Below are 16,337 nucleotides of genomic sequence, written 5' to 3'. Positions count from 1 at the left end.
AGATCCCAAGAGCCTTTGTGGGAGGTTATCCCTGCCTGGGCTATGAAGAGGACTTAACCCACCCAGTACCCTTCCCCGGCGACTGTGTGCTTCCTTGCAGGGTGGTGAGTGCCATCTGAGGTGGAATTCTGTGCCACGGCTCCCCCAGGCCAGGCCCCTCTAGGAGGGCCACATCACTCCTGCTGAGAGACAGGAGCTCTCTCCTTCCCTGTGGAAGAGGTGCCTGGTTGGGGTGACCTTTCACAAACTGCATGCAGCAGAAACCCTTCTGGGGGTGTTTCTGTGACAGGGGCCAGGGCGTGGGGGTTCTGTGATCTTTGTGACTCTGTTAAATCACGAGGAGAGAGAAAAGAGAGGCGCACAGAGGTCTCCAAGGGCAGCCCAAGGAAACGCCGTGAAAAGACACCATGATAGGAGAAAGAGCTTCCTGAGAAACACATTCTACAGTGATTGACAAGACATGCTCCGTGTTTAAAAGCACTGAAGACAAAGGGCACCCGAACTTGTCTGTGCTGGCTCAGACGCAGGCCTGCCCCAAGGAGGCAGGACAATGGAAAATGGCCTCTAGGGGCCAGTTCCAAACCTGCTGCTGGATGTGTGTATATATATATACATGCACTGTATGTGTGTGTATTTTTTTGAGACAGTCTCACTCTGTCACCAGGCTGGAGTGCAGTGGTGCGATCTTGGCTCGCTGCAACCTCCAACTCCTGGGTTCAAGCAATTCTCCTACCTCAACCTCCTGAGTAGCTGGGATTACGGGAATGCGCCACCACGCCCCGCTAATTTTTGTATTTACAGTAGAGACAGGGTTTCACCATGTTGGCCAGGATGGTCTCGATCTCCTGGCCTTGTGATCCACCCGCCTTGGCCTCCCAAAGTGCTGGGATTACAGGTGTGAGCCACAGCACTCTAGCCTGGGTGACTGAGTGAGACCCTGTCTCAAAAAATAAATAAATAATGATACCACATTATGGTCCACATTAGCTACTTGTTAATTAACGAAGCCGCTGGAGTGACCAATGTGAAATCTTTCCAAGTTTCCTGGCATCCCTAGGTGAAGTCTAAATAGTCAGATCCAGAGAATACTGCAGGTCCCATGTGGAAACAACTTCTCAAGCTTCAGAAAGAAATTCATTATCAAGTTCTCAGCTCCTGAAAATAGTTCCTGACCACCACCCCAGCAGCCCTGCTGGTTGCCTGAGCTATGGGCTGGTGGAGGTGATGCTTCTCAGGTATGCAGACTACAAAGAACACGCTTTTAGTTAAAGGCCGGCAAGGGGTCCAGCAGGTGCCAGTGTGCTCTAGATGAGGAGTCTGACCACGTGCACCGCATGGTGGCCCCTGAGGCGGGAGCTTTCCCACCAATCCACTGCCGGGTCCTCCCCTCCCTCACAGGGGCTCCTGGAGATAAGGGTGACAGCTGATTCCGTGGTAGCATGGCTGCTTGGGCTGTGGGAACAGGGATCACCCTGAAGGACACATGGCCACCTTTTGCCAAGTTTACCTGTGACCTCTAGGCTGCTCCCACCAGCGCTGCCCAAAGCAAGTGGACCCCCCCAAACACCAGGCCCTTTGAGGCTCTTGGGCCCCCTGAGCGCACTGTGCTGGGCTCCCTCTGGCCAGCATTTCCTCTCCTCCCCTCAGGCCCGGGGTCAGACCTAATTCATGCCAGCCTGATCTAGCAAGGCCCGTCACATGTGGTACCCATTTTGCAGGAGAAAAGCCATCCCTTCTTACAGGGAGTGCCAGTGTCTATGACAGTGTGGGGACTGCTTGGAGGAGGCAGAGCAAGGCCAGGACTACCCTCCTCCCCATCCCCAGCCACTTCTGGGCCAACGGGGAACAATCTCATAAGCTTCTATGAGGTGCAGGGATGCTGGTCACTTTGCCATGGACTAGGGGACAATGGAATACAGGCTGGGCCAGGCTCTCTGGACTCCCTGAACTTTACACCTCACAGGGTTTTTTTTTTTACCTTGGAGGGCAGCACTATTTTTCTCCTAACCATCTTTTCTGTGAGTCAGACTGGGCCTCTCGGGCCTCCTGGGTCCCCCTGCCATTCCCATTCCCAAGGGGTCTCCAATTAGGAGATGAGAAACCGAAAGCTGGTTGTATAAAGCAGCTCCTGATGCACACACCCCTCTGCGTCCCTCTCCCCTGCATGGCAACAAAAGCACCCCAGCCCTGGCCCCTGGGTGGGAAACAGCTGTGGAAAGCTCCAGAAGACTCACAAAAGGAGCTGGACAGGCAACTCAAGCCAGCAAGAAGAGAAGCTTCTGCTGAGAAGGAAGCAGGAAGTTCTGTGGAAGAATTCCTCCCGCCTGTTCAATGTCCCGTCTCCCGCCCCTCAGCTGGGGGCCCAATCGATATGGCTGTGGACTAATGAAAGATCAAAACCCATCTGCATTCTGGGCAGGTGGATCGGGGCCTCTTCCAGCAAACAGACTTAGGTTGGCGCACATTTGCCACAGCAATTTATTTTTATCCTGAACGAAGGAACGCGATCCATTAAAGGGGCAAGAGGAAGAGTGGGGCTGCCTAGGAGCTCTCCTTGTGAGTTTGGGCCAGAGGCAAAGCAGGGATCTGGTCTGGCCGCTTCACTCCAACTTGCCTTCCATTAGCACCCGCACAATGGGCTTCTGGGGGCCGGCTGATGTCCCCGTCAGGTGAGGGGGCACACACAAAGACTCACAGAGTGAGGGTGGGTCCCAATGTTGAAAAGACTCCAGACTGGACAGCTGGGGGGGGATGACGGAGCCCAAAGCGGGAGCCGGGCTTGGGAGGGGCCCATGGTGCAGACGGCGGGTGGCCCTGGACGCCGTGGTGATTTGGCCCCAACCAAGGGCCCTGTCCACAGGGCAGAATGCACGAGGCCAGCAAAGTGGAATTTCCCAATTACAGCCTGAAAGAGAGCTTTTCTCAGGCCCTTCCCCCAGGCCCACAATTAAAAACAAGTCCAGTTTCTAGTGGCTGCCCGGCCCCCCACCCCCTCAGTGACCAATCAGCTCTCCACTTCACCTATCCCTGCTCTTCCCAACACAAGGGCTCTAATGCAAACCCAGGACACTGGGGAGGGGCAGTAGCAGGGGCACATATTAGGGACTCTGAGCATTTGTTCAGCTGGAGAGGCTGCCATGCCCGTCTGTAGCAGGGGAGAGAGGAGGCCCAGAATGAACCGGAAGCCTTGTTGCTGGGTTTCTCTGGGTCAGGATCTCATGAAAGAAGTCCCATGACTGCTTCCTCCTTTCTCATGTGGGCCCCATCTTCTTCAAATGCCGTCCCCTCTGAGAAGTACCCTGTTTCCCTGGGAGGTGGCTTGGACCTCATCTACCATTACCTGGGCTGGTTCAGGTCAGGGCCTGGCCTTTACCGCATACAGTGGCTCATTACAGATGCAAGGATTCTCCCGCCAGGCCTCTCTGCAAGGCGGCAGGGAGGAAGAGGAGGGGAAAAATGCACAGTCGCTGAAGCCAAAGCGCGGCTGGCCAGAGGGCCGTGTTGGCAGGCAGAGTGACTGTCTTCAGACTTGCTCGCTTCCCAGCACAGAAGCAGGCCTTGTAAAGATCACAGCTGTCGGGTCACGCTGGAGTTCATATCACAGTTTATCAAAGAGGCTGGGTTTTCTCCCTCCTCTCCTTTTTACTGAGTATAAGTGGCTGGTTCAAGGGGAGACAAGGCCTGGGTTTGTTCTGCCTGCATTAGCATGGAGGGTGGGAAGAGGCCGGGGGAGGGCAATGCACACCAACACCTACTTCGGGCAGAGTTGTTTTAGCGGGGCCAGGCCAGGCCACTGGTGGGTGCCCTAGGCGCTGGGGCAGCAGGGCCGGTGTACCGGAGCCAGCTCTCAGCACAGACGGTGCCATGATTTCACCTCCTCAAGTGGGTCTGGTTTCCCGTCCACAGACCACCCTGGGAGGCAGAAGCCCCGTGGGGAGGCTGAACAACAGCCCCGCTGTATCATTCACAGCCGGCGTGAGGCTAGACCATGCGCCATTTATGTAACCCCCACCACACTACGACACGGCAGGCACTGCTATCATCGCTGTGTCACAGGCAAAGCAGACGGGGCTTGGAAACAGGTCACATGATTAAAAACGGGAGGAATTGGGGTTTGAACCCCAATTGAGTGCCTGCAGGAGGCTCACCTGCCCTAGTCCTGCAGAGTCCTGTGGAGGGAGGCGGGGTATAGCACCCCACTGCACATGTCCCCATCCTCCCTCAATCTCTGGGCTCTCCAAAATGAAGGTTTTGGAGCCACTGGCTTCACCTCAACATGTGTCTAAACTGTTACGTCCACCAGAAAAAGAGGCCATGTGGACACTAAGAGGATGTCTGACCCACTCAAGGCTGGCTGGAGCTGGGGGACGCAGTTCTCACTCCCCTGGACTCCGACACGGAGATGCGGCCTGGGAAAGCTGCCTGGGGAAGAGGAAACACTCCCAGGGTCTTCAGGGAAATCATGCAGCTTCCTCAATGGCAAGAGCCCCCACCAGATGTTTGTCTTCAAGAACTCCCGATGCCTCTGTCTTTCTACAGCAGCCGCTCCGGGGCCCAGAGCTAAACACACTTCTGCCAAAAGAATGGCTTTTCACTTGCTGGCCAGAATCTCTTTCTTTCTCAGTGTTCAATTTTGGAGGCTGAGAAGAACAACTTCGAGTTTGCCTAACAGCTAAAGAGAGGGTTAAGAAATCAGCCATTGTGCTCCTCATCAGGCCTGTGGCTTCACGCCAGTATCTGCAGACCCATCATGATGCCTCTCTATTTCTCCTTTATTTCTTGAGACAGAGTCTCACTCTGTTACGCAGGCTGGAGCACAGTGGTGCGATCTCGGCTCCCTGCAACCTCTGCCTCCCAGGTTCAAGTGATCCTCCTACCTCAGCCTCCTGAGTAGCTGGGATTATAAGAGTGCATCACCATGCCTGGCTAATTTTTGTATTTTTAGTTGAGACAGGATTTCACTAAGTTGGCCAGGCTGGTCTTGAACCCCTGACTTTGTGATCCACCCATCTCGGCCTCTCAAAGGGCTGGGATTACAGGTATGAGCCACTGCACTCGGCCAATGATGCCTCTCTTTAAAGCCGACACAGGAGAAAAGGAAGTGTGATGGAGAAGCAGGAGGGCAGGCAGACACCCCCCACCCCAATGGCTCTTCCCCAGCAAAGGTCTTATGAAGGACCTCAGGCCCCCACAGGACCATGGCGAGGTCGGAGGAAGCCACATGTTTGCAGGGCCTACTCCATGTCAGATGCTGTGTGTGTGTGCCCAGACTGGGTGGCCGGGCCTGCAACTCAGTGGCTGGTCAACAACAGCGTAGGGGGCTGGCAGAGTGGGCAGCAAGCTCCTGAGCCAGCTGGGCTGGGTGGCTGTCTGACAGGACGCATACTGACAGGTGTGGGTGCTGCCTTTGAGGGACAGCAGTCTGCACAAACCGGGTTAAGGACTAGGAGAGACCCAGTCCTTTGTGAGGGGCCCAGCCACAAGGTTCCTTCTGTCCCAGCCCACTGGGCTTTTAGTGTGGGTGCCAATGGCTAAGAGACCCTATAGCCTGGAGGCCAGGCTGGATTTCTACTTGAGAACCTAGTGAGGACAGGTTTGAGCCCTAGAAGAGCAAGCGATCACCATGCTGGATATACTGAGCCCCTGGAGGACTGGAAGGGAGGGCTCACTGGCCCAGCTCCTGAGCACTCTGAGGCGCTGGGCGTCAGATGATCCTAGCACACAGGCTGTTCGGGGCCCCTCATGGCACCAGGCTCTGCAGTCCACACAGAAGGGACAAAGTTAGCAGAGTGCAGGAGCTTGCAGCCTAGCTCCTGGCCAGCCCGGCGGGCACATTACTTCCTCTGATTTTCTCTTCTGCAAAATGATGATTCCCGTGAGCCCAGGAAGCCCAGGAAATGCACTGCAAAGCAAGCAAAGCTCCTGGCCTGGAGTCTGTACCTGGGAACATGGTGGCAGGCTGGCCTCCAGCTTCACAGAGCCTCGGGCCCTGAGTGGGTGGGGAGGGCATGCAAGTGTGCCCACGGGTCCTGCACTTCTGCTCTGTGCAGCCTGGGGATGCTGGGTACTACCCCAAACTCCCTCTCCTCATGCCTTTGATTGGGCATGTGGGGCTGAGACAGGGTGGAAAACCCATTTCAGCCCGGTTCTCCAGAGGGGACGCTAGCTACAAATTCCTCCTTCAAAGGCCTCTCCTTCCACTGACTCCCTGAAAGTCGTCCAGGCAAGTAGAGCTCATCATGAGAACTGATGCCTCTGCAATTTGGAAAACCACATGATGTTAACTGCCACTCTCGTGGGAACATTCCGCTGCTTTCCTGGTAGGCGGTGAGCGGGGTCGGCGGGGAGGTCTCCTGCACCCTAGCTAACCTCTACCTCAATCCCCTACCTCAAACTGGCCAACTTGATGGGAAGAAACACCATGGGAATCTTCCTCTTTCAGCCAATGAAGGTCAAGAATCCATTTCTGTCTCTGAAATGGTGGCTCTCAACCAGGTGATTCTCCTCCCTAGGGAACCTTTGGCAATGTTTAGAGACATTTCGGACGGTCCCAACTGGGTGAAAGCAAGTGCTACTGGTATCCAGGGGCAGAGGCCTGGGATGCTGCTGACATCCTTCAGAGCACAGGCCGGCCGCCATTCCGAAGAGCTATCCGGCTGTAACACCAACGGTACTGAGTGTGAGAAGCCCTGCTCTAGAAGAGCCGAGAGAAGCATGAGGGTGGTGACAGCCTCCCCACCACCACAGGGGCATCCTTTTGGTGGTCCAGACCATCAGAAGCCCCTGCCGCCCACTGTGGTCCTGCTCTTTGTCTTTCTGGTAGGGCAGGCCTGTCCTCTCCCACAACTCAATCCTCAGGCCCTATCCCCAGGGTACCCTCAGCTCCTGGGCTGGCCCGTCACCTCCTGTACGCTCCCCTCCCTCAGCTTCCCCACCAGCATTCAGGCTCCTATGGGCAGACCACCTCCGGGTCTCACCTCCCTCACTGCCTCCTGCCACCTCCCTTCTCAGCCGCTTCCTTTACCTCTCTGGCCCTTTGTCACAGCCTCCTTCGCCTCTTCTTACTCTTTAAGAATGAAAGCTCTGCAAGCATAGAACCATCTAGAACCATACCTCACACAGAGTTAGTGTTCAGTAAACATCAGTTGAATGAATGAATGAACGCATGAATGACTATGCCATCAATTTCAAAATCTGTATCTTAGACCTTGGTACCCCCCGGAGAGCCTGGTACAGCAAACTACTTCTTTAACACCTTCCTTTTGATGTCCCCAAAGCAATTTGAACTCAAACATGCGACCCCACCTCACTCCCTGTCGCTCTTCTGGGCTCCCACCTCGGGGACTGGAATCACCATCCACCTAGCTGCCCACACCAGAGGCCTGGACACTCTGATACTCCCAGCTCCCTCTCCCTTCGCTCTCTCCACATTAGTCACCAGAGAACTCTACTTCCTACTCAGTCTCGAATCCTCATTCTCGAATCCGGCTGCTGCTTCCCATCCCCCTCACAAGCTGCCACAATCTCTGCTTGGACAACAGCCTCCCAGCTGGCTCCACCTCAGCCCCTCCAACCCATTCGCTCCAGCAACAGTTGTCTTTCAAACCAGAAATCTGGTCACAATGATCCTCCGCTCAAGTCCTTTCAGTGGCTCCATGCTGACCCGAGTAAGGTCTCTGATTCTCACTGCAGCCCACGGGCTGAACCTGCTTTTTGACCCATCTCGGCTCACTGCAATGTCCATCTCCTGGGTTCAAGCGATTTGCGTGTCTCAGCCTCCGAGTAGCTGGGATTACACGTGTGCACCACCACGCCTGGCTAATTTTTGTAAAAGGCATCTTTTTGGTTTACAGCAAGATGAGCTCCTCGGGCTCTTCCGACTTGAAGCCCCATATAGCCAGGGGCCCTGCCGGTACTCCTTCAACTCCCGACCCCCAGACCATGGCAGTCGGCGGCCTACTCAGTCCCAAGCACCCCAGACCACTAAGAACCCCATCCCCCAGAGGTTCTGATTTCAGAGGTTCTGATTTCAGAGACTTGTCAGAGGGAGGCCCAGGCATCTTTTTTTTGAGACGGAGTCTTGCTCTGTTGCCCAGGATGGAGTGCAGTGGTGCCATCTTGGCTCACTGCAACTTCTGCCTCCTGGGTTCAAGCAATTTGCGTGTCTTAGCCTCCCGAATAGCTGGGATTACAGGTGTGCACCACCATGTCCGGCTAATTTTTGTATAAGGCATCTTTTTCAAAAAGCCTCTCCAGTGATCTAACATGCAGGGCTGAGAACCATGGCTGGACAGCACCTAGGGCCACTGGGACCACTCTAGAAATCTCCTCCACCTGGCTTTAGTATACAGCCTGGAGGAATTTATGCCCCTGCTCTAGCTTTCACCAGGCTGAGCATGACACTGGTCCACTCTTCTGGTGACCCTACTTCTTGGAGTTGAGTTGGAGGCAAAAGACTAGCCCCAGCCTTGCTGCTGCTGACGACAGTTCTGGACGCCTCCAGCCACTGGGGCTGGTGCCCTGCCATCATCCTGGGCTAGGCTCATACAGACTCACAAGCCTGGCTCTACCAAACCTGGCCAAATCCTGCACTGGGGGCTGGGCCTGGAGTGCAGCCCCATGTCCCACGCCATCTGGCTCACCTCCTTTCCTCTCTGAAAGCCTGACAATGGCATTGAGTAAGACGCTCTTCCACCTCAGGGGATGAAAGTATCTCAGGAAGCAAAAAACGAACGCAGTTTTGTTGAAAAACATCAACAATGACCTGTCTGTTTCATGTCAGAAGCATCAGCAACCAGTATGAAGGGGCAGCCTTCTTCGTTTCTTTTAAGAACAGACCCAAAGGTCAGGAAAAGGAGGAGAGAGAAGGGAAAGAGAAGGTGGCTGCTTTGACACTTGAATGGCATGAAAGCGAAAAGCCAGGGTGGTGGGAGGAAGAGGAGAAAGTGCACCGCCAAGACTGACCTGATGATGAACGGGCCTCTGACCTCCAGGAGCTTCCGTTCGCTACTGAATCTCTTGAGAAGGTTGATCATGAACTTATAAAAGTAGGAATTCATGGTGGGAGTGGAAGGAGAACATTCTAAACCTTTGGTACCTGTAGAGAAAGGGACAGAGCCAGGAATTATTCTGATTATGTGTCCACAGGGTGAGGAGAGCCATACAGACTATAGACAACTATAAATGCCAAAAAGGTATGTGTGTTTGGGGGCGGTTATAACGCAATGAGGGAAAATCACCAATCAAGGGACATGGAGCAACAGAGAAAAAAGCAAGGTTGCACAAGCAAACACAACTTGACTTACTGTAAAAATGCCCATTAATTAAAGTCCTACTCATAACTTGAAAAAAAAAAAAAACCCATTATTGTCCACCCCTTTATCCAAGCCCAAACCACTTAGTGAACATCTCAGGTGTGTAAGACCCTGCTAGGTGCTATGATTTAAAAACAAACAAACAAACTCTACTCATTATCCCAATAAATGAAATACACCTGGGGTCTATCTGGGCCATTAAGGACAAACAAGAAATCAAAGAGAAGAAATGGGTAAGGCGGGTACTTGTGTCAATGAGTCAAGTCATCGTGGCTCAATGATGAATGAAACTGACAGACCCCAAATAGGCAAAAGCCAACCTCCTTTCCTAACGTTACTTGAGAAAAAGAAATTATGCACACACCCACCTGGTTACAGACAGCAAACACTGACAACTGTTACAAAGTGTTTTAAGTTTTACCAAATGTTTTGAAATCAAAAGCTCTTTTTCCTCATCCTCAGGCAAAGACGCTCTTTTAGGACAGAACTCTGAAAACTTTCAAAGCCTGAAGTGGCTTTCTAACCAGAAGCACAAATGTCTCTGACATATGTCCCAGCAGAAAATACACCAAGGTACAGATACCACCTCCCCTTCCAACCTTCCCTTGCACACGTAGCCCTTGGTAAAGTACCCAGCACCAAGGGGACAAGGGAAGGGCTGATGGAATACTTGGATGATCTGGGGTGGTGTATCTGTAAGCCCCTTGGGGTCTTCCCTGGCAGTCTCTTCTAATATATGCCAACCTCCACAGCTCTGTGAAAGGAGTTACCAAGGAATGGAAGGAATCCTCACTCACTGCCCGAGGCAGGACATATCTTTTATTTATTTATTTATTTATTTATTTATTTTTGAGACTGAGTCTTGCTCTGTTGCCCAGGCTGGAGTGCAGTGGTGTGATGTTGGCTCACTGCAACCTCTGCCTCCTGGGTTCAAGCGATTCTCTCACCACAGCCTCCTAAGTAGCTGAGATTATAGGCATGCACCACCATGCCCAGCTAATTTATGTGTGTGTGTGTGTGTGTGTGTGTATGTATATGTATATACATATACATATATATATATATATACATATATATATATATACACATATATATATATATATATTTTTTTTTAGTAGGGACAGGGTTTCACCATGTTGGCCAGGCTAGTCTCAAACTCCTGACCTCAAGTGATCTACCTGCCTTGGCCTCTCAAAGTGATGGGATTACAGGCATGAGCCACTGTGTCTGGCCCAAGGCAGGACATCTTTTAAAACAGTTTTATTGAGATATGATCCATATGCCATAAGGTTCATCCTTCTAAAGTGTGCAATTCAGTAGTACTCAGGACATTTACAAAGTTTTGCAACCATCACCACTAATTTCAGAACATTTTTAACAACCCCTAAAAGAAACCCCATACTCATCATTCTCACCTCCATCGGCCCCTAGCAATCACTGATCTACTTTCTGTCTCTATGGATTTGCCTCTTCTGGACATGTCCTATAAACAGAACTAGGCAGTATGTGGATTATTTCATTCGGCATGTTTTCAAGGTTCATCTATGTTGTAGCATTTATCAGTTCTGTACTCATTTTTAGGGACGAATAATATTCCACTTTATGGCTATTCTATATTTTGTTTGTCCATTCATCAGCTGGTATTTTCTCCCATTCTGTTCTTTTTTTTTTTTTTTGAGACAGGGTGATATTATAGTTTGAATATTTGTCCCCACCCCAATCGCATGTTGAAATTTAATTCCCAGTGTTGGAGGTGGGGCCTGGTGGGAGGTTACTAGATGATGGGGGTGGATTTCTCATCAACGGTTTAGCACCATCCTTTTGGTGTAATACTTGACATAGCAAGTTCTGAGATCTGGTTGTTTAAAAGCGTGGGGCACCTCCCTCTCACTCTTGTTCCTGCTCTGGCCTGCTCTGTTTGCTGCCCCTTTGCCTTTCAGTATGATTGTAAACTTCCTGACGCCTCCTCAGAAGCTGAGCAGATGCCAGCACCATGCTTTCTGTAAAGCCTGCAGAACTGTGAGCCAATTAAATCTCTTTTCTTAATAAATTATCCACTCTCAGTTTTTAAATAGTAATGCAAGAACAGCCTAATACAGTGTCTTGCTCTGTTGCCCAGGTTGTAGTGCATGGGAGTGATTACAGTTACACTGCAGCCTCAAACTCCTGGGCCCAAGTGATCCTCCCACCTCAGCCTCCCAAGTAGCTAGGACTACAGGTGTGTACCACCACATGCAGCTAAATTTTTTAAACATTTTTTTTTGTAGAGATGGGGTCTCTCTATGTTGCCCAGGCTGGTCTCAAACTCCTGGACCCCTGGCCTCCCAAAGTGTTGGGATTATAGCTGTGAGCCACCATGCTCAGCCTCTTTCTATTAAAAAAAAAAAGTGAAGCACAGATGGGATCCAAGATGGCTGAAAAGGAACAGCTCCGGATTGCAGTTCCCAGTGAAAACGCAGAGGGACAAAGATAGCAGAAGAAGAAACTGCCAGCAACTCTTACTGTTCTGCAGCCGCTGCAGGTGATCCGCAGGCAAGCAGGGTCTGGAGTGGACCTCAGCAGTCCTACTGCAGAGGGGTCTGACTGGTAGAAGGAAAACTAAGAAACAGAAAGAAATAACTTCATCATCAACAAACAGGATGTCCACTCAGAGACCCCATCTGAAAGTCACCAACTACAAAGACCACAGGGAGATAAATTCACAAAGATGGGAAGAAACCAGCCCCAAAAGGATGAAAACACCCAAAATCAGAACACCTCTCCTCCTCCAAGGGATTACAACTCCTTACCAGCAAGGGAACAAGACTGGATGGAGAATGAGTGGTGAATTGACAGAACCAGGCTTCAAAAGGTGGGTAATAAGAAACTTCTTTGAGCTAAAAGAACATGTTCTAATCCAATGCAAAGAAACTAAGAACCTTGAAAAAAGGTTTGATGAAATGCTAACGAAAATAAACAGCTTAGAGAGGAATATAAATGAATTGATGGAGCTGAAAAACACAACATGAGAACTTCGTGAAGCATACACAAGTTTCAAGAGCTGAAGTGACCAAACAGAAGACAGGATATCAGAAACTGATGATCAACTCAATGACATAAAACAAGAAGGCAAGATTAGAGAAGAAAGAATAAAAAGAAACGAACAAAACCTCCAAGAAATATGGGATTATATGAAAGATCTGATCTATGTTTGATAGGTGTATCTGAATGTGGCGGAGAGAATGAATCCAAGCTGGAAAACACTCTTCAGGATATTATCCAGGAAAACTTCCCCAATCTAGCAAGGCAGGACAATATTCCAGTCCAGTAAATACAGAGAACACCATAAAGATATTCCTCAAGAAAAGCAACCCCCAAGGCACATAATCATCAGATTCATCAGGGTTGAAATGAAGGAAAAAATGCTAAGCGCAGCCAGAGAGAAAGGTTGGGTTACCCACAAAGGGAAGCCCATCAGACTCACAGCAGATCTCTCAGCAGAAACCCTACAAGCCAGAAGACAGTGGGGACCAATATTCAACATCCTTAAAGAAAAGAACTTTCAATGTAGAATATCATACCAGCCAAACTAAGTTTCATAAGTGAAGGAGAAATAAAATCCTTTATGAACAAGCAATTGCTCAGAGATTTCATCACCACCAGGCCTGCTTTACAAGAGCTCCTGAAGAAGCACTAAACACAGAAAGGAACAACCAGTACTAGCCACTCCAAAGACATACCAAACGGTAAAAAGCATTGATACAATGAAGAAAATGAATCAACTAATGGGCAAAACAGCCAGCTAGCATCAAAATGGCAGGATTAAATTCACATATAACAATATTAATCTTAAATGTAAATGGGCTAAACGCCCGAATCAAAAGACACAGACTGGCAAATTGGATAAAAACTCAAAACCCATCGGTGTGCTGTATCCAGGAAACCCATCTCACGTGCAAGGATACACATAGGCTGAAAATAAAGGGATGGAGGAAGATTTACCAAGCAAATGGAGAGCAAAAAAAAAAAAAAAAAAAAAAGCAGGAGTTGCAATCCTAGTCTCTGATAAAATAGACTTTAAACCAACAAAGATCAAAAGGGCCAAAGAAGGACATTACATAATGGTAAAGGATCAATGCAACAAGAAGAGCTAAAGATCCCAAATATATACGCACTCAATACAGGAGCACCCAGATACATAAAGCAAGTTCTTAATGAATTACAGAGACTTAGACTCCCACACAATAATAGTGGGAGACTTTAACACTACACTGTCAATATTAGACAGATCAATGAGACAGAAAATTAACAAAGATATCCAGGACTTGAACTCAGACCTGGACCAAGCAAACCTAATAGACATTTACAGAACTCTCCACCCCAAATCCACAGAATATACATTCTTCTCAGTACCACACCACACCTACTCTAAAATTGACCACATAATTGGAAGTAAATCACTCCTCAGCAAATGCAAAAGAATGGAAATCATAACAAACAGCCTCTCAGACCACAGTGCAATCAAATTAGATCTCAGAACTCAGAAACTAACTCAGAACCGCACAGTTTCATGGAACTCAAACAACTGGCTCTTGAATGTTGACTGGATAAACATGAAATGAAGGCAGAAATAAAGATGTTCTTCAAAACCAACAAGAATGAAGACACAACATATCAGAATCTCTGGGACACATTTAAAGCAGTGTCTACAGGAAAATTTATAGCAATAAATGCCCACATGAGAAGCAAGGAAATATCCAAAATCAGCACCCTATCGTCAAAATTGAAAAAGCTAGAGGAGCAAGATAAGAAAAAACTCAAGGGCCAGGCGCGGTGGCTCATGCCTGTAATCCCAGCACTTTGGGAGGCCGAGGCAGGTGGATCACGAGGTCAAGAGATCGAGACCATCCTGGTCAATGTGGTGAAACCCCGTCTCTACTAAAAATACCAAAAATTAGCTGGGCATGGTGGCACGTGCCTGTAATCCCAGCTACTCAGGAGGCTGAGGCAGGAGAATTGCCTGAACCCAGGAAGCGGAGGTTGCGGTGAGCCGAGATCGCGCTATTGCACTCCAGTCTGGGTAACAAGAGCGAAACTCCGTCTCAAACAAAACAAAACAAAACAAAACAAAACAACTGCAAAATGTAGCAGAAGACAATAACTAAGATCAGAGCAGAACTGAAGGAGATAGAGACACAAAAAAAACCCTTTAAAAAATCCATAAATCCAGGAGCTGGTTTTTTGAAAAGATCAACAAAATAGACAGACCACTAGCCAGATTAATGAAAAAGAAAAGAGAGAGGAATCAAATAGATGCAATAAAAAACGATAAAGGGGATATCACCACAGATTCCACAGAAATACAAACCGCCATCAGAGATTACTACAAACAACTCTATGCACATAAACAGTAAACCTGGAAGAAATGGATAAATTCCTGGACACTTGCATCCTCCCAAGCCTAAACCAGGAAGAAGTCAAAACCCTGAATAGACCAATAACAAGGGCTGAAGTTGAGGCAGCAATTAATAGCCTACCAATTAAAAAAAGCCCAGGTCCAGATGGGTTCACAGCCGAATTCTACCAGACATAGAAAGAGGAGCTAGTACCACTCCTTCTGAAACTATTCCAAACAATCCAAAAAGAGGGAATCCTCCCCAAATCATTTTATGAGACCAACATCATCCTGATACCAAAACCCGGCAAAGACTCAACAAGAAAAGAAAACTTCAGGTCAATATCCATGAAGAACACAGATGCAAAAATCTTCAATAAAATACTGGCAAACCGATTACAACAGCACATCAAAAAGCTTATCCATCATGATCAAGTAGGCTTCATCCCGGGATGCAAGGCTGGTTCAACATATACAAGTCTACACAAGTAATTCACTACATAAACAGAACCAAAGACAAAAACCACATGATTATCTCAATAGATGCAGAGAAGGCTTCTGACAAAATTCAACAGCGCTTTATGCTAAAAACCCTCAATAAACTAGGTATTGATGGAACGTATCTCAAAATAATAAAAGATACTCACGACAAACCCACAGCCAATATCATACTGAATGGGCAAAAACTGGAAGCATTCTCTTTGAAATCTGGCACTAGATAAGGATGCCCTCTCTCACCACTCCTATTGAATATAGTATTGGAAGTTCTAGCCAGAGCAATCAGGCAAGAAAAAGAAATAAAGGATATTCAATTAGGAAAGGAGGAAGTCAAATTGTCTCTATTTGCAGATGACATGGTTGTATATTTAGAAGACCCCATTGCCTCAGCCCAAAATCTCCTGAAACTGATAAGCAACTTCAGCAAAGTCTCAGGATACAAAATCAATGTGCAAAAATCACAAGCATTCCTATACACCAATAACAGACTTAAAGAGAGCCAAATCAAGAACGAACTGCCATTCACAATTGCTACAAAGAGAATAAAATACCTAGGAATACAACTTACAAAGGATGTAAAGGACCTCTTCAAGGAGGACTATAAAGCACTGCTCAATGAAATAAGAGAGGACACCAACAGATGGAGAAACACCCCATGCTCATGGTTAGGAAGAATCAATATCGTGAAAATGGCCATACTGCCCAAAGTAATTGACAGATTCAACGTTATCCCCATCAAGCTACCAATGACCTTCTTCACAGATCTGGAAAAAACCACCTTAAACTTCATATGGAACCAAAAGAGAGCCCGCATAGCCAAGTCAATTCTAAGCAAAAAGAACAAAGTTGGAGGCATCACACTACCTGACTTCAAACTATACTACAAGGCTACAGTAATCAAAACAGCATGGTACTGGTACCAAAACAGAGATATAGACAAATGGAGCAGAACAGAGGCCTCAGAGGCAACACCACACATCTACAACTATCTGATCTTTGACAAACCTGACAAAGAAAAACAGTGGGGAATGGATTCCCTGTTCAATAAATGGTGTTGGGAAAACTGGCTAGCCATGTGCAGAAAGCAGAAACTGGACCCCTTCCTGACACCTTACACTAAAATTAACTCCACATGGATTAAAGACTTAAAC

At 48.6% G+C, this 16,337-nt stretch overlaps 1 protein-coding gene across 1 annotated transcript in view; it reads right to left on the bottom strand.

The window, feature by feature from the left end:
* The window catches only part of VAC14 (VAC14 component of PIKFYVE complex), a 124,883-nt gene that overhangs the window by 35,252 nt on the left and 73,294 nt on the right, over positions 1–16,337 (bottom strand). The window contains exon 14 of the mRNA XM_012437464.3: positions 8,965–9,097. Coding sequence (XP_012292887.1) covers positions 8,965–9,097 — 133 coding nt within the window. The remainder of the gene's footprint in view (positions 1–8,964; positions 9,098–16,337) is intronic.

This window comes from Aotus nancymaae, unplaced genomic scaffold, assembly GCF_030222135.1.
Source record: "Aotus nancymaae isolate 86718 unplaced genomic scaffold, 86718_ANA_hifiasm-v0.15.2.pri h1tg000030l, whole genome shotgun sequence".
Taxonomy (NCBI): Eukaryota; Metazoa; Chordata; class Mammalia; order Primates; family Aotidae; genus Aotus; species Aotus nancymaae.
This window is presented reverse-complemented; position numbering and strand designations above follow the sequence as displayed.